General features: G+C 41.8%; 1 protein-coding gene across 6 annotated transcripts in view; it reads right to left on the bottom strand.

The window, feature by feature from the left end:
• Positions 1-19,486, bottom strand: part of LOC135195770 (teneurin-m-like) — an 823,709-nt gene that overhangs the window by 81,015 nt on the left and 723,208 nt on the right. For 4 of the 6 annotated variants that reach the window (XM_064222225.1, XM_064222226.1, XM_064222227.1 and 1 more), the window contains 2 exons: positions 15,971-16,108; positions 757-928 (listed from right to left, as the gene is read on the bottom strand). In XM_064222225.1, the coding sequence (XP_064078295.1) occupies positions 757-928; positions 15,971-16,108 (310 nt within the window). Of the gene's footprint in view, positions 1-756; positions 929-10,357; positions 12,835-15,970; positions 16,109-19,486 lie in introns of those variants that run through there. The other 2 variants (XM_064222223.1, XM_064222222.1) reach the window with 1 other exon arrangement.

Here is a 19,486-nt window from a genome sequence, read left to right on the forward strand (position 1 = left end):
CGTCCAAAATACCAAATATATAAAATTATCGCGCTGAAACCAGGTAAAACAACTCGACAAAATATCCTCCTGCTCTAACAGCTTCAAGCTAAAAACTTTCTAAAACAACCTCCGCGTCAAAAAAGGTAATAATAGCCTTCTAAAATAATCTCTGCGTCAAAGCAAGCTAATTGTACTAATTATAATCTTCTAAAACAATCTCCGCGTCAAACAAAAGCTAATAATAACCTAAAATAATCTCTGGGTCAAAACAACCTAATAATGACCTGAAACAATTTCAGCGTCAAAACCAGCTAATAATAACCTTTCTCAAGCAATCAGCGTCAAAACAAGCTAATAATAACCTTCTCAAACAATCACAGCGTCAAACAAGTGAATAATAACCTTCTAAAACAATCTGTGTCAAAACTAGCTAATAATAACCTTTCTCAAACAATTTCAGCGTCAAAACAAGCTAATACTAACCTTTTAAAACAATCTCAGTGTCAAAAAAAGTTAATAATAACCTTGTAAAACAATCTCAGCGTCAAAACAACCTAATAACAACCTTTTAAAACACTATAATGGCAAAGATATTTGAAACCATGTGGTGCCAAAACAAGGCGCGAATCTTTCGCGCCAAAAAGGAGCCGCAAGACTTTCGCGCCAAATCTCGCTATTCCTCTTACCCTCAGGAGACCTCCCCCTCTCTCTTCTACTTATACTTCTTCTTCCTATTATTATCATTACTATTATTATTTTTATTATTATTCTTACCTGGGGATGGTGAGGACGATTCGGATGTCTGTGGCGTCTTTGAGGGTGAGATGGAGGTTCCAGTAGCCGTAAGGCGCCAGTTTAAAGCTGGCCTCTTCTCCAATCTGAAGGGCCGAGAAGGACGAGCCATCTGGAGGAGTTACTTGATGAGGCCGTCTCACCGAGATGCTTCCTGCAGGAGGCGTAAAGGATTGAAGGATGCATTTCATGAATGAGGTTCGGATGATTCCTGAGCTGAATTAGATAAATTAATCTTATTTTTTTTCTAAGATCTTGAGTAAATCTTAAATGAACCACTTCGAATGATAAAAGATAGAAGTTAATTCTCTTTACAATCAGGCCTAGTTCAAGTATTAAAATGAAATTCTCGAGTCAAATTGCACATGAGAACCGCGAACCATCAGGAAAGTTCGCAATGATGAATAAACATGTTCTAATTTTATTACGAGACAAACCCTTCAGCATTAACTGCACAAAAATGAGAGGAAATTGATGATTATCATAAGTATTCTATTAGTACCACACATATATACAACTTTCATTTCATTTGTATCAAGAATTAGTGTGACCTACGTAAGTAAAATTGTTAAAAGAAAACATTTATCTTCCACAAACACACACACACACACAATAACAAACAAGTATCCAGAATATAATTATAATATATATATACTATATATTATATATATATATATATATATATATATATATATCTATATATTAATCGCTAATGATGATACGCCTCACACGAGCATACACACAAGAGGCAAACTAGTCTATCAAACAGTGCTGTGCTCAGTTTCAGTAAATATTTACACGCTCCTTTACTGAGGTACTTCAGATCGTTACATCCACTGTGCACGAGAGCTCAAATTATATTAGATCGTCCTTCAGTGAAAATAAAGTATGATTTTTTTTACGCGCTTCCCATAAATATGGAACCTGATATTTGTGCTTCATTTCACTGTTTTACTTCTGAATGTTTACTGAAAAGAACTTTTACCAGTCAGTCGTTAAACTTTGACCAGCAAACACAGGAATTAATCATAGGCTTCTCTCTCTCTCTCTCTCTTTCTCTCTCAGTTCAATCTGAGGGTTATAAGGCTTGGAGCCTCTCTCTCTCTCTCTCTCTCTCTCCAGTTCAATCAGAGGGTTATAAGGCTTGGAGCCTCTCTCTCTCTCTCTCTCTCTCTCTCTCTCTCTCTCTCTCTCTCCAGTTCAATCTGAGGATTTTAATCTCCTTACGTGACCTACAATATTTAAAACAACATGAGCTTTCGCTTCATCTGAATATATAGAGAAACCTAACCACAATAGTGCATTGCATCACAACTACAATCATTATACACGCAAGACAACAACAGCAAACACCAAAATCAACACACATGTACATTAAAGAACTCGTTAATGGCACAAAGAGACAGAATAGCAAATACGTGCACGAATAATGCAATCCAGAAGACAACAAAAAGACTAAGAATAGCATGCAAGCGGAGTGGAAAGCGCTACCAAACAGAGAAACGAGAAAATGCAAAACATTAGCGAAGTATTATAATTCCAAAGAGAATTGGCCTTTGTCGTGGCCAAGCATAATCACATCCGCCGAAGCAAGCGATCCTTTGAACATTCATAAGTCCAGGCATTCCTGGAAATACGCGGCCAGCACGAGATTCCCATCTCAATTATAAAAGAGGCCGCCAAAGACGACACGGAACGCTTGCTTCCGGCGTTTCAGGGTGACTAAACTCGACGACGACGCGCGAGGCACCTCAAAGACTCATGCAATAGGTCAGGGAGGATGTAAAAATGGAAGAAGAAAAAGAAAAATTAGACGAAGAAGAAGCTACGAAGCGATCTAAGGGTTCCTTACACTGGGCTGGATGGTTCCCTCGTTGGTTGGTGTCTACAATCTGATGTTAAACAGACAAGTGTATTAATTCACAAGGAAACTCAGCAAGCGATATATTCTAAAGGCCACGCACACACGCACGCACCTCTGGCAGCAGAATCGTTAGTCATGGGTACACTTACTTTATGAAGTTCTTTCGACACAGTTGTGGTAAGAATCTGTTGTTGGGACATTTTTGCAATGCAGTGACAATTCTCGGGTTAAATCACTTCCGGCTAAAACAAAAGCTGCGGGACTAATTTGTTAATCACTGACATGAAATGAGAGACTTCACATAAAGCAAGCTGATGCACTATTGGACTGATTATCTTTTGTTAAAAAGGTGTATATTAATACATTATCATCCTAAAACCCGAATCATTGCGAGTAACTAATGGACCAGTACGATGTAAAATATGATGCAGTTGTGTCAAATGTGTTCTATATATTATCCTCATGCAATGGTATTCGTGTGTGTGCAATGAGGAACTAATATTTTGACAACTAATAATATGACCACTCCCGTAATGAAGATATCCATTGCAGCATTGAATAACGAAAGCTGATAAAAAGTCTGTAAACTAAAATTGAGTTTCTATTGTTTCAAAACTGCTCATCTTTTCTTTTGAGGTATTTCAAATGTGTGTGTGTGTGTGTGTGTGTGTGTGTGTGTGTGTGTGTGTGTGATTGTGTATGTGTGTGTGTGTGTGTGGTTAGGTGGGTGTCGGGAACTATGCATTGTTTTGAAATTTGAAATATACATGTTACCCATACGCTATCTAGCTACTATAATCTATCCGTGGAAATTTCCTACCCACAATTAAATAACTTTATATATAAAATATGTATAACCTAACTTTTTATACATAGATTTAAAAAAAATATAAATTACTGCATTAAAATATGACCCTTGTAACTGACACGATGTTCGTTCCCTCCACTAAATGTATGCGCTCTGCCCTTACATTTACTTTTAATAAGTATAGATGTTCTGTTTTTACTCTCTAATGAGTATACTTATTCTGGCCTTGCTGTCACTTATAAAGTATAGCTGGTCTGTCCATGCTTTCACTGACAAAATTATATGTAAGTTAAAAATTTGCATATTTTATCTCAATTTTTAAAAACTTTTTTTTACGTAACTTTCTTTTGTGAGAGTACTTAAGTTTTCTAAAAATTGTATCAACTTTCCCAAGCCTTCATTTACCCTCATTTCTTTCACTTTATGAGGGTATTAGAACGCCGTCATATCTAATTACACTTTCCCAAGTGCACTTTCTGAAAACTTACTTTCTCTTTAAAAAAAAAGTATTAAAACCCTATCATATGCAATTCAAATTTCCCAAATGAACATTCTCTATACTTACCTTCTCTTTAAAAAAAAAAGTACTAAAAACATTTAATAATTTGCATCAGCTTTCCCATTTCTCTACCCAACTTTCCCAGTACACAATACTGACCCTTACTTTCACCTTACAAAAGTATTAAAATAATTTTATAATTTCCCTAAGTTTTCCAAGAATAAAATCTTCATTTTATACAATCTCCACTTTCATTTCCACTTCACAAAAGTATTAAACACCATTTATATTTCCTGCCAACTTTAATTATCTTGTAGCATCTCTTCCCAAGTGGATTCTCCCTTTAGTTACTTCCCACTTCAACAAAAAGTTGCTGTCTTTATCTATTCAATATTTTCATTTCCACTTTATAAAAGCATGCAACCCCATTTAAATTTTGTTACCAACTTTAATTATTTTGAACCAACTTTTCCTAAGTGGATCGTCCCTTCAGTAACTCCCCACTTGACAGAAAGTTACATTCTTTATTTTATACATTATTTTTATTTCAACTTAATAAAACCATTCAACTTCATTTTATATTTCCTACTAATTTTAATACTTTTATATCAACTTTTCCCGAGTGGATGCTCCCTTCAGTTACTCCCCACTCGACAAAAAAGTTGCCTGCATTCGAGCTCGCTCTTGTTAAGGTGGCTTCATGAGTGCTAACTTCCAGATTAAGTTATTCTGGCAAAGTTTTCTTTTTGGAGTTTCCAGCGAATGATATACTGCTCCCCAAAGGTTGCTCGGAAAGGTCAGACTCGAGAAATATATGAAAGTTTTTTCTCCCTCTATAGTTAAGGCAAATGTCATATTTGATGTCCGGGGACAAATGTGTTGTGAATTAATAAGACCCTTGAGAGTGAGTTGCAATGAGTTTTGAGAGCGTGTGGCCGGTCATATATATATATATAATATATATATAATATGGTATATATATAGTATATAAATATATTATATATATATATAGATATTATATTAATATTATACTATACTATATATTTGATATATATATTACATATATTCTATATATATAATATATTATATATATATAATGATGATTGTATCTTTTGCATTGGCCTATATATATATATATATATATATATATATTCTAGTATATAATATATTATATATATAGTATGTATATATGTAGTAATATATTAATTGTATAATATATATATATAATATATAATATAGTATATAATTATATATATATATAAATTATATACTATATATAATAATTACTATCTAGAATATTTCATTTCCCAGTGAACCATTAAGCAGTCTAACATAATGTAAAAATATTTAGAATTCAGGAATACCTCACTATAATAATTTGATTCATTTAGTCCCATATATATGTATATATATATATATATATATATATATATATATATATATATATATATATATATATTATATATATATATATACTTTTATATCTAACTCGCAATCAAACAGGAGCGTAAAAACTGCCTGGCCATTTCCAACTCGTTTCCGCTTTTAAAACCGTTTTCATAAACTCACGCGTTTGTATTTAACTAACACAGCAACCTCACCTCACCCCATCCCTCCCATTCCCCCCCCCCTTCTAAATACCTAAATCGAGAGGGATGTCCAGCTCCCTCCAGCACAATCCATCTCGGGTCATTTCATGCATAATTGCGAATCTGAGAAAGCAAGCGCCGAAGGAACACGCCCTTCGCAAGAACAGCAGTTTCAGCAGTTTCTCAAAACCGAGACGCCTTTTCGAAAAGCTGACTCCGAAACTCGCGACTCTGAGCCGTAACGACCCGTATGGAAACTCATTTGTTATGTTTAACCCTCCTCCAAATTTCAGGCGGGCATGAATAACGCATTACCGCGTGAATGTTATCCGGGCGTTTTCATAAGCTGAAGAATTTAAACTCTACGGTCCCCGAGATGAAAATTTCATTACTGTGGTCTCGGGGCTGCTTCATTACGCATTCATCAACACATTAGGGTTCTTCCTTGTCTTAGCGCCAGGTCCTTCATTTATTCAAAAGTCTCTACACTTCTGCGTTGTTCTCCTCCTCCTCCTCCTCCTCCTCCTCATCATCATCATCATCATCATCATCTTCTTCTTCTTCTTCTTCACTTTTGAATCAATGATTTTTTGCTGGCATTAATGAACGGTTATTTATACTTCTTCCATGTTCTAATCAGTTTATGATTCAAATTTATGGTTATCTGGCGTATTTCACTCGAAGTTGGTGATAAGTTTGGTAAATGTGAACAAGGAAACCCCGATATATAAAAGGACACGTAAAAAAAAAACCGCCATGGTGATGCAGTATTTTTCTATTTCAAAAATGTTTGTCACGGAATGGGCGACAAAATTAGCTCACAGAAACTAAATTTCAAAATATAACAAAATCACAAAAGGTTCGTTTTCACTCGTGATGTGAAGGCCGATGGAACTGGCAACCTTGTTATACTAACTGACAAAAACAAGAGGAATGGCATGGGAGACCAGAAGCAAGATTAAAATTCCTAGGTATACTGGGCCACAATTACTTTATCAAATTCATCCAAGTTTGACCTGAGTGTGTACGCATCCATCGAATGGTATTTTATTTTCAGTATAATAAAATAATTATTAATGACAAAATAATAAAGGGAAAGGTGGTTTCCATGACAACAATGTCAACAAAAGGATGTTTTATCCTTTATCAAGACCCGTTAGACCGTTCTTGACCAAGGCAAATTTACGTAGAAAGGAACAATTTAAATCCCCTGCCAAAGTCGAACTTCGATGACAGAAGCAATATAAATATTTTAATAAAATGGCGCCATGAGCAACTATCATCATTCTGGCCAATACATTTGTGTTTGAATATATATTTACGTACTAGATTTAAAACCCACATCAATCTGAAAGTTCGTCCAACTTTGCACCGTCCATCAAAGTCGGTATTCCCGATATTATTCAAAATTACAGAGCCTGAGCCTCCGAATGACGGAATTACCCTGTCAAACTCAGAGTAATTTACCCATTGCAATAAAATAACAATTCTTCGGAGGCGTCACAAAGGATAAGTAAAATCGGTTACATGGTTCCTCCGAGGCATATTTGAGCGTCAGTGACGAGCTGCATTTCAAGGGGACAAGAAAAATTGCGATAAAACACGCGCCATTATGAGACAAAAATATGAACAAAAATGGAAAAGGCGAAGTATGATGATGTTAAAAATATCCCATTAAGAGTCGTTGTTTATTATTATTATTATTATTATTATTATTATTATTATTATTATTATTATTATTATTATTATTATTATTCCTGGTCGTTCTCCTCTTCCTATAATTCGAATAGTCTACATAAACAACAATTATTATTATTATTATTATTATTATTATTATTATTATTATTATTATTAAAGTGCACACTTCTTTGTAAAGCAAACTAACTTGCTTTACATTCATAAATGCAAAAATTGCCATATGTACAGAGAGAGTGAGAGAGAGAGAGAGGGAGAGAGAGAGAGAGAGAGAGAGAGAGAGAGAGAGAGAGAGAGAGAGAGTTTTATACTGTTCACAACCTTTGTTGCTGAAAGGTATGCCCTCATGACGTGTGTGTGTGTTAGAGAGAGAGAGAGAGAGAGAGAGAGAGAGAGAGAGAGAGAGAGAGAGAGAGAGACAGAATGCACTCAATAGCTTGACTAGTCCTTGTTCCTAAGTTTGCTTATGATACATTCATACGATACTACCGACATAAATGTAAGTCCCTCGTATCCTTTCATATTAAAATACTTTTCCGTGCCATTCGCTTGTTCAGTGTCCCTCCCGGAACGAATAAATCGCAGTAATTGCCAAGTTTATTTTCCGAGAAACAAAATGGCCGCTGTCCGGCCATTTTTAATGCCCTGGAAAGAGTAAATGTCTCTTGGCGCAGGCCATTAATGGCGACCAATCTATCGTGCTTAATGTTACATAAACTGTTGAAGAGGGAGGCTGGCAAATGGCCAGGGATAATAATAATAATAATAATAATAATAATAATAATAATAATAATAATAATAATAATAATAATAATCATATTGTTACGAGGACAATGCAAAATATGGTAAAAAGCACATGGCCAATAATAATAATAATAATAATAATAATAATAATAATAATAATAATAATAATAATAATAGTTTTTTATGTAGACGTTGAAAAATACAGGAAGGGGAGAACTACCAGGAATAATTAATAATAATTAATATAATAATAATAATAATAATAATAATAATAATAATAATAAATTAAATACGACCTTTTAGGTGGATGCGATAAAAGGCCACGCCAAAGGGGAATCGAATGAAAATGACCTCATGATTTCAAAGCGAAATGCAAAGCGCAACTGAGTGAACACTAATTAATGGAAGTGAACACCAATTTATGCAATAAAATGCAAAATGGTGCCCCTCTCGGCCCCCGACAAAATTCGTAATATTTGGTTTTCTCTCATCTCATTTGGTGCTGCAATTGCTACTCGCTCGCTCGCCCTAACGGCGACTATCAATTTAACGGCCTCAAAAGCCCCCTTTTTGGAGTCGCAGCCGTTTAAAAAAAGGCAGGTTATATGCGTTAAAATGGCTGGCCTGGTAAGTATTAAAACCGTCTACTGTATGTATTACAAGGCTAACTGTAAGTATTGAAAATGGCCAGCAGCGTATGTATAATCCCTAGAACGGGTTAATCATACCTGTACTCATTCTCAAAAGGTAAACATTCTCTATTAGTTACAGCTCTTTAAAAAGAGGGAGGTTATATGGGCTCAAAAGGCTAGCTGTTTAATATTAAAACCGCCTACTGTATGCATTACAAGGCCTACTGTATGTATTAAAACGGTTAATATTAAAAAGTCACCTTATATGTAAGCCTTTAAATTAAAGTTAATCATATCTTCACCCATTAGGAACAGGTAAAACATTTCTGTTAAAAAGTCAACTTTATATGATTTACTAAGGTCGATTATAATAAAGAGATTCTATAAAAAAAAGTCAACGCTTACTTTAAGTTCACTTTATTCATAATATACCTTAAATAAAAGATCCTCGCCCATAAATTTCAATCATTACCTACATAAAAAGCCAAGGCGGATATTACGAGTTTGATGGAGCGCGCTACGCTGCGCTGGAATCCGGCCCTACCCGTCATGTCTCCCCTATCCTCCCGATCCCCTACCTACCCTGCCCCACCCGGGCTGGACAAACAGGTTTGCAGGAGGAAGGTGGCTGTGTCATGTCTCCCTTACCTTACTGATCCCCTACCTACCCCGCCCCCCAAAGCAAGAAAGATCCACTCGGATTTTATTATTTTAGATTATCGTTATTATTAAACCGGAGCCAAAGCTATTAAAAATAGCTTATAAATACCATTGCTTTCCAGAATGCAGGTCTGTCTATACTCTTATTTTTGTCTTCCTACTCACCTACATCTACATCCGTTTAAGAAAGTGAGCCAAAAATGTAAGTCTCATTGTTCTTTGAAATAAAAATAGGTAAATTTAAATGAAAACTTCAAGATTATTGGAAGCTGCTATGCATCGTGTTTCTTAGAGTGGCAATAGTTGTCATAATGTATTTTTAAAAACTAGTATATATATATATATAGTATATATATATATATATATATATATATATATATACATATATATATATATATATATATATATAAGTATGATGTATGTTAAATGTGCATATATATATATACATATATATATATATATATATATATATATATATATATATATATATATATATATATATATATATATCCTGTATAATGTTACTTATAAATAATATTTATATTACATAATACACATATGTATGTGTCTTCAATGATATTTCTGTTGCTTCTTTGAACAAGAAGAAATATATAAGAAAAAAACACAAACGCACCCTGAAACTTCTAATTTATGCTTCCTGAGCCAACATGACCTGACTCGAAAACTTGTCTGTTGTTTACACTGTATATTTGCAAAGGTTGAATTATGTATTTATGTATCGATCTGTATGCATAAAATGTATCTGTAAGAGCGAGGAAGGATTTACAGTCAGGACGGTCTTTTTTTTCCTTTTTTCTTTTTTTTTAGCATATTCCGTATATGTAGTATATGTAAAAGTGTATGAATGTATGTATATATTTATATATTCGTGTTTGCTTGTGTTCAAAACTATACTCTATACAGTACATGTATTGTATTTGATTAATTCATTATTATTATTATTTCCTAAATCAACATAAGCCTATACTGAAGGTTAGAATTTTGTTATAGATCAATAACACGAACGTATCGACGTTCTGATCCGAGTTACAAATATCAACAAGCAATACGAACTTTGAGCTGATGAATTACCTGACGAAGTCGATGAGGTAGAGATGTCTTCTCCTGGGTAGTAGTGAGACGCCCTCCATCCGTCGAAGTCCTCTTCCTCATCTTCTTCTTCTTCTTCTTCTTCTTCAGGGCCTGAAGGAGGGCGTGCCGATGCAGCAGAAGCAGCGGCATCATCATCTTCTTCGGGATAAAGGGTTTCGTAAGGATTCCTCGCTGGGATCCAAATCGTTTCGATATATTCCGTCGTGGAGGAGGTCGGCTCCGACGTCGAGGTAGGAGGGGGAGGGTGGGGCGTGGTGGATGGGAAGCGTGAGGGGAACGACCCCCCCACCTCCTCCCCGTGATGATGACGATGGCGATGTACGGATGCTGGTTGGGGGTGGCTGGTGGAGGACACAGAAGGTGGGGTGGTCGTGATGCTGGAAAAGTCGTCGTGGTCGTCGTCGTCCTCTTCGTCCTCGTAGTCGTCGTGATGGTATTGGAGTCGGTCGCCACCTGGATCCCTCGCATTGAGATTTGCTGCGACACGGCCGGGCATTACCGGGGGATTGGCGCCTCCTCCATCGCACTGGCAGGAGCATTTGCATGTAGGATCCTGGGATTGCCACGGTTCACGCCCGAGCATAATATTGCCATCGGAACCACCACTCGGGATGCTGGTGCTGCTGCTGTTGGAGCCGTTGCTGCTGCTGCTGCTGTTGCTGTCGGTGAAGGAGGAGGAATGAGATCCCGACGAACCGCATTTGTTTTCCTCTCTCGTTGTTACTGTGGAGGTTGAGCTATCTACCGTCTGTCTGTCAGCCTCGCTGATATTTTCTGTCGGATGTCCGTAGGCTGCTGCTGCTTCTTCTTCCACTTCTTCCTCGTCTTCTCCTCCCACTTCTCTCATTCGTTCCTCTTTTTCGTAACTCCCCTCGTATTCGTCGTAGTCCGCCATCAGTTCGTAAGAGGAGTAGCTGGCTCTTCTCTCGCCCTCGTACTCGTAAGGATGGTCCTCTTCGTCGAATTCCCTCCGACCATCATCCATTTCCGAGTCGATTACTCTTCGTTCCTCGGGCGACGATTGGTGGAAGCTGTGATCTCCGGACAGCGATTCCGAACCGCTGAGATCATCCGTCAACGGATCATCTCGAAATCCGCCGCCGCCGTCGTTTCCGCCTTCGCGTCCGCCCGAATCTCTCCTCCCTTCGTCGGGCGCCGCAACGAAAGAGACGTGTTCCGACTGCTTCCATGACGGCGGAGGTGACTCCGTGTTTCCGTCTTCCGTTTCCCCTCCCGAGGGAGGGGGAGGGACCATCGGGGGCGTGACTGTTGCCCTGTCAACATCAACATCATCGTCATCATCATCACCCTCCCTCGTGTGATTGCTGGGGAAGAGTGAGTCACCCACGACTGACTTCTCTCTCGGGTGTTTGGGCGTGAGGTCGTTGACACCTATCAAATGGACGGCGGCGCTGCTGTCGTCCGATTGTTCGTCGGCGACTAAGGCAAGTTTCGTGTTCGGCGGATATTCGCTCCCGACGCGGGAATGGTCGAAATCAGTCCGGAAGTCGGAGGGGCCATTGCCGTCGGTAGAAGGTCTCAGGATAATTGCGTCGAATACGGGTCTGTCGTGGGATTCCATTCCGACATTTTTGTCGTGACCTTTTGTTTCTTCTTCTTCTTCTTCTCCTTCTCCGTCGTTGTGAGAATGAGATGATGCGACGGAAAACAGCGGTGACCCCTCATAAGTGCCGTCGCTTTGCGGTCGGTGCTCTATATGCATCTCGGGATAATCGAAGGAAGACGGGGCCGCCTTCGGAGTATTGTCGCTGGCAGCTGCTCCCTTTTCCCTGTCACTGCTCCCATCAGCATTCTCGGTGGGAATGGAGGCTATTTTGTAGTCCCTATCTTCTTCTCTCGCTCCTTCACCATTCCGGCCCTCATGTCCCCCGAGGGAGGTGGGAATCACAGGGATTTGACCCTCCTCTGCGGGTAATCCCGAGGGTTTTTCTAGCGAGGCGCCGCTGTAGAATTCTCCCCCTCGGGAATGATCGCGTGGCGGGTGTGTGTCTGAAGCTCGGACAATTGGGTGTCGAGGGGTATTTGATCAACAGTGTTATTGTGCTGCCAAGTGGCAGACGATGAAATGTGTCGGTCTCTTTGATCTTCGAGGAGAGGAACCGCGTCGGGTGTTAATTGCAGAGTCATAGAGTCAGGTGGGAGGGTCGTTAAGAGCTCATCGAGCGAACTGCTGGAAATATTCCCCGAGGGGCGATCGGGTTCATGGATGCTCGTGCTATTATCTTGATGAGGGCTATCATTAACTCCTCCGTGGACCCCGTGCCCAAACCCACCCGGGTCCTCCTGCGGGTATTTCTCAGACGTCGAAAATTCTTCCCTAACAGGAATGGAATGACTGGAATGACCGGAATGACCTTCAGTCCCGTTCGAAAAGCCGTCATCTAAACTTGTCTGGAAACTGGAATGTTTGACTGTTTCTTCCGATTTACCCTCTTCATTTCTTCCGGCGTGTTCCTCCTCCTCCTTCCTCCTCCTCCTCCTCCCCCTCGTATCTGGGCAATATCTCCGACCCGTAATCCCTCTGGTCAGATGGGTAATCTTGATGTAAGATTCCGACTCCATCTCCCCCTTTCTGGCGGTCAGCTCGATACGAGTTCACAGAAGTTTCTGCTGTTTGTGTTTCTTTGGCTTCCTTTTCCCACTGCTGCCCTCCTACCACCCCTTCCTCTCCCTCGGGCTCCTCATCCCTAACCTCACCACCACCGCCGCCGCCGCTGGAGGCTATCCTCTCTCCCTTTGCAGTTGATTCTTCTCCATCGACTTTTTTCTCTTGGTTGGTTATTGCCTCTCCATCCACCGTCCCCAGATGACCCTCCTCTTTCCCCCTCGTCTGAAAGGCCTTCTTTAATTCCCCTTCGAAGTCCCCGTGTGTTTCTTCTTCTTCTTCTTCTTCTTTTTCCTCAACGTCCCTTCCCGAATTATCCCCTTGTTCTTCTTCATGTCCTGCACCGGTCGTGCCTTGCGGTCCCCTCGTTACACTGTCCTCATTTTGGAAATCTTTTCCTGCGGCCATCACGTCTGGATTATGAACGCCCATATGCTCGCGGTTTATAGTGCCATCTAAGGAGGGGCTCGTCAAGATAGCAGCCGTTCCAGCTGCCGGAGGATTTTCCGGACCTCCTGCCACCACTGCTGTCGGAGTCGCTACTTTTAGGGGGCTTGCAAAAGCCGGGGAGGGATACGGGAGACCCCGCGTATCAACAGGTGCGATTAAAGCCGTTTGATGAATGGAGACATCAAGGGCGCTGGTGCCCCCGACGGGTACGGGCTCGTCTGCCAGGGCATTCCCGTTGACGTCCTTCGATGTGGTCAAGATCTGCGTTTCAGGGCTTATCGTTTCGGAAGTGTCGCCTCCACCTCCGCCGAAGAGATTGAAATTCATTATTTTCGTAGGCCAGAAGAATCCTCCTCCGTTGGACGAGGAAGTGGGAGTCACTGGAGAGGGCATTGCCAAGGGTAGGGCCAGAGGTGGGAGTGGTTCTGTTTCTCCTTCAGCGTCTCCTTCGGGCATCGTACCCGGTGGATAGAGGGTCTGGGTAGAGTGGGCGTGTCCCGGTAATGTTCCTACGTGCGAGGTCTCAGTCGCGAGATTTGCCTCGAATGAAGGCGAGACGAAGGGCGCGCTGGGGGGCGGTGGCAGTGTCCCTGGAGTCACTTGGTATTCATAGTCATGGGCCGGGGCGTTCTCCTGAGACGAGTTCTCCTCTCGCTTGCGTGGTGTGGGCGCGGAGGCGGTGTTATTGTTCGCCAGAGATGGATTATCGAGCGTTCCTGATATGACTTCTATCTCGGAGGGGGAGGGAGAGGCGCTCCTCGCTTGTTTATCTAAAGTAGGTGAGTCTGCCTGATCACGTAATAGGAAAGAGGAGGAGGAGGAGGAAGAAGAGGCGTCCTCGCGAATGGCCTCATCCATTCCCCGAACCCCAGGCGTCCTCTCTTCATGATGATGGCCTCGCTCGAAGTGATGGGATGCGAGTAACTCGAGCGGCGCTTCTGCCGAAGGGGAAGGCGATGATGATGATGATGATTCTGCCGAAGAAAGGTGGCCACTTTTCGCGGTAGCGGGAGCGAAGGCGGCCTCTCGTGACACTTCTTCTTCTTCTCCTTCTGCTGGTGCAGCTTTTGCTGTAACGTCGGGTGTGTGAGTAAGGTGGGGAAAGGAATTCACGTCAGTTGGGGCGCCCTCCTGTCCCAGAGTAGTCTTCGTCGGTGTCTCTAGTGTCACTTGCTTATTCATGAGGACTGTTGATGAGAATTCTGAGGCAAACGCATCACGAAGATGATAGGAGGAGGAGGAGGAGGAGGAGGAGGAGGACGATAGCACGGCAGATGGGAGATGCGACACTGTAGCGGAAGTAGGATGGAAGGATGAGGGTGACGATGATAATGACGGAGTAGAAGGAGACAGAAATGAAGCGCCCTCGTCATTCTCGCCGACTCTAGAATGAGGGGATAAAGCTGACCTCTTGCGGCGCGCCCGGACGCCGGCGGGTTTATGTGCGCCCAATGTTCCCTGCATTTCCCCGGTGTCATCCGGGACTCCGTTACCCAGATTTAATAGAATGTGGTTTCCCTCCTCAGAAGAGAGGGTAGCGGTGGGGGGGACTTCCCGCTGGTTCTCCTGGTGTTCTTCTCCTCCTCCATTCTCCTTCCCTCCATCCCCTAGATCAATACCGGAACCTCTGGTATCTAATGCGCTTAATTTATCGCCCGTGGACTCCGGCGGCACTCGGTGGCTGCTGGAAGACGCTGAAGAAGATCCTCGCGTGACGTCAGCGTCCTCGGGCGGATGACGCACAGCAGCAGAAGAAGCGGGAATCCCGTCGGGGGCGATGATGACGAGGACGTCGGAGGGCGGCGGCAGATTGTGACGATGGGCCTCCTCTTCCTCGAGGCGGGTACCTGCGGGATACTCGGAAACATCCACTAGAGGAAACAATAAGGAATTGGCAGCATGCACAACATCATCTAAATCACTCTGAGGAGGAGACAAATATGGCTGAGAGCCGTGGACAGCAGCAGCAGCAGCATCAGCAGCAGCAGCGGGAACAGCAGCGGCACCGGCAGAAACAGCGGAAACAGCAGCAGCAGCAGCAGCAGCAGCAGCAGCAGCAGTAACAGTAACAGCAGCAGTGCCAACAACAGCGTCAGATTGAACATCATCATCATCATCATCTTTACTCAGCTGGTGGTCTGATCGCGCGGGGCTCTTGGTGCTGCTGCTGCTGATATCTACCCGTCCCGCCAGGTACACAGCAGGTAAGGGGGGAGGTTGGGGGGCCTGATGCTGGGGTAGAGGGTGGGGATGGGGATGGGGATGAGGAGGAGGAGGATACGAGGAATAATGGGGGGGAAGTGCTCGAACAACGTGAGGAATAATTTTCATGCCACGACGAAGGAGGCGTGCACTGACGTAGGCGCTGTAGGAGGGCGCTACGTTGACACTCATGCTCGACAAAGAATGGATGAACGATGCCCAAGGGGTCCCGTCCAGGGCGTTCTGGGCCTTGGAGAAGGAGGTAGGGGGGGAGGAGGAGGAGGAGGAGGAGGTGGAGGTGGGCAAGGATTTACCTGTTGACGTGGAGGGCTGACGTGGGGGAGGAAGGTTGAGGGCGGGCGAAGACGAGCTTATGCTCTGGTGCTGGTTGTCTTCGTTGACCGCCTCCTCCAGGCAGGTTTCCGTGGTCTGCCACCCACTCACCTGCGAGGCTGCGAGGAAGAAGGCAAACAAGGAAAAATTAGCTAAGGTTATTCTCAATTAAGAGACTTGGAATTATACTAGAAAGACCAATAAGCGAAAAAAATGGAATATCTTCCAATAAGTGATTCCTGGAATGATACTGAGCGTGGTTGAAAAGGGCAAAATATATCTAAAATGATGAGTTTCTTTTCGTAATGTGAGAATGATGATAACATCAACATCAGTTACTGAAAAGGTCATAAATATGTCAATTTTAATTTAATATATATATATATATATATATATATATATATATATTTATATATATAATTTATACAACACATATAATATATATACATACATGTATATATATATACATATATGTGCGTGTGTATACATATACACATATATAAATAGCTAAGTCTAAATTTGTCTTGTTTACGAGTCATACACGTCGTTTTTTCTGATCTTCTTTTCATATCTCTTAAAGGGTATTAGCAAAAAAGATACATAAATCCTTAGTATTTTTCATGTCATTATTTTTATTCAGGTACTTTCTCCACTAAGGGAAAGGGAGGAGGAGGAGGAAAAACTTAAAAAAAAAGCAATGAGATACTCTTTGAAAACGTCTCAGCAAGTGAATAACAGAAACTATACATGCACACTTAAATGCATACATAGTACATACATACATACATACACACTAGGAGGGAGAAAAACAGATGCCAAAATTAAAGGGAAACTGTGTGTGTGTGAGAGAGAGAGAGAGAGAGAGAGAGAGAGAGAGAGAGAGAGAGAGTACAACTAGTAAAATTAAAGGGAAAAGCACAAACAGATGGAAATGTTCATAATAAAATGGAAGAGGAACAATACAGAGAGAGAGATAGAGAGATAGCTAGGAGGAGATATAGGAGTGGATATCAAAATTACAAGTAAAACAGAGAGAGAGAGAGAGAGAGAGAGAGAGAGAGAGAGAGACGAAGGGGGAAAACCTAATGACAAATGGCAAAATTAATGTGTCATTCGGAATTAGCATTATGAATGACGGCAATAACGAAGTTATTGATCTTCCGGCTCCTGCTCATGATGATGAAGATGAAGGTGAATGATAAAGATGATGAATGATGAAGAAGACGACGATGATGGTGTCTCTTTTTGACATTTTTTTATATGTACAAAACTGATTGCCCTTTGAATGAAGGCAAATTGAGGCAGCAGTGGCGAAGGAAGAAAGTGACAGAAATAAGAGAGAAAAAAAAAACATAAAAGAAAATAGAAGAAACAGGCACGGGTTGGTGTGGGGATGGGTGGGTGGGGGTTATTGCGTAGGGGTAGGAGAAAGAGAGAAAGAGTGGTTGGGGAGGGGGAGGGGGGTTAGTGTTATGAGTAAATGAGACCAGCGTATGCTTCGAAAGGTTCACCAGAGCAAATAAGGATCGTGATGCATTCAACGTGTCCTTATTACACGTAGGGGGGAAAGAGCGTAATATGATAGGGCGGCAGAAGAGATGGGGAATAAAGAGAGAGAGAGAGAGAGAGAGAGAGAGAGAGAGAGAGAGAGAGAGAGAGAGATGTAATATGCCGCGGAGCTGAAGAGGATGATAATGACAGAATGACATGCGAGACGATACGACCCTGGGAGTGGTTGGAAGCTGACGACTGAATCGACAGCTCTCTCTCTCTCTCTCTCTCTCTCTCTCTCTCTCTCTCTCTCTATGCATAAAGAGAGTAATGGAAAAGTGATAATTGAAATAGTAGATCAAACACGGCTATTTTCCATAGGGTTGAACGACACAAAACACACATGCAACGGAAATATAACACACCGGCCGAAAAATATCTTCCACATTTTTTTGCATGTATGCTTGTGGCGGCAACGTTCGCAGTCAAATAAACCTTTTCCAAAAATAGCACAGAATTAAACGAGCCCCCTACACGCATACATACACAAACATATTCAAATAAATAAGAAAAATAAAAAATGGGAGCACGAGCCACATGACAAAGGCAAAAGCACGAGCGATGACAAAGGCATATTTTTTTATTCGACACCACATCAACACATCGCTGCTGGCTACACCTCAGTGCAAGGAAGTTTTGATGAGTCCCCCCTCCGAGCTGCTGCATCTTTTCGGGTTCCGGACCCGAAATCATTTCCCCATCTCATATATATGTAAATCGGGGTTTTCCCCAAACTGCTAACAGGTGTCCAGCCACCCTCTGCCGTATGGGATATGCATTGGAGATCTGCTATACACAACATCACGGCTCTGATGACAGCCGTATTACCTCTGTATCACTTCGTCTCCTCCCTTGCAAGGCTCTCTCTCTCTCTCTCTCTCTCTCTCTCTCTCAAATGGACCTGGGTTCTTCACTTGTCCCTTGGATCACCCCTATTTCCCTTAGAATCCCATCCTTTCTCCTTTGACCAACACGGCTCTAACCCCACCCACTAACTCCTACCCCAAACACCGCCCTTCTCCTATCTCCAACCCGGTCAAAACCCCACCCACTAACTCCTACACCAAGAAGTTCTTAACTAGGACCGCAAAATGGACCCTTCTGTAGTACAGACTCCTTAATACTTCCCCTATTCCGTCTTAATCCTAATTTCTCCTTAGACTCCGTTTCATATTCAACGAGACCAGGCCAGTTTCGGCTATCAATCCATTGGATGACAAGTTCCATTCGGCTACTTGCAGCTCCTCGGGTCACCCTATCAATTTGTCGCATCAATCGATGAATTACTTCTGGTCGCCGCCTCAATTCGCGTCTTCGAGTAAATACCGATCTGTACTTTCCCCTCCTTCGATACATTCGGTCTTTCTCCTTTCCATACATGTTATTTAGCAGTCTGCCCCTCTATCCCACCAGTCATCATCGTCTTCTTCTCTCTCTCTCTCTCTCTCTCTCTCTCTCTCTCTCTCTGTCTTTCTCTTCCTCTCTCTCTCTCTCTCAATCCTTTAATACGTTCTGTCTTCCTTCTTGTCCATACATATCACTTAGCGTCTTTCCTCCATCTCCATCATCATCCTCCCCTCCCCCCCTATCTCTCTCTCTATACTCTTTACCAATTTAATACATTTTGTCTTCCTCCTTTCCATATATATTTAGAAGTCTCCCTCCATCCTTACCCCGTCATCATCATCATCATCATCTCTCTCTCTCTCTCTCTCTCTCTCTCTCTCTCTCTCTCTCTCTCTCTCATACCGACAACAACAACAGAACACCCCAGCCACAAAAAATGCAAAACAAAACAGGGGGAAAGGGAGGGAAGCAGGGAACGGATAGCTCTTTCGCATGCATGACACCTGCATATCTCTATGCAACATCGCGGACAGATGAGCAATGCAAAAAAAAAAAGAACAGCTAATGGAGTTGCATTGCAACAGAATGTTATCAACTGC

The sequence above is a fragment of the Macrobrachium nipponense genome, chromosome 16, assembly GCF_015104395.2.
Source record: "Macrobrachium nipponense isolate FS-2020 chromosome 16, ASM1510439v2, whole genome shotgun sequence".
Taxonomy (NCBI): domain Eukaryota; kingdom Metazoa; phylum Arthropoda; class Malacostraca; order Decapoda; family Palaemonidae; genus Macrobrachium; species Macrobrachium nipponense.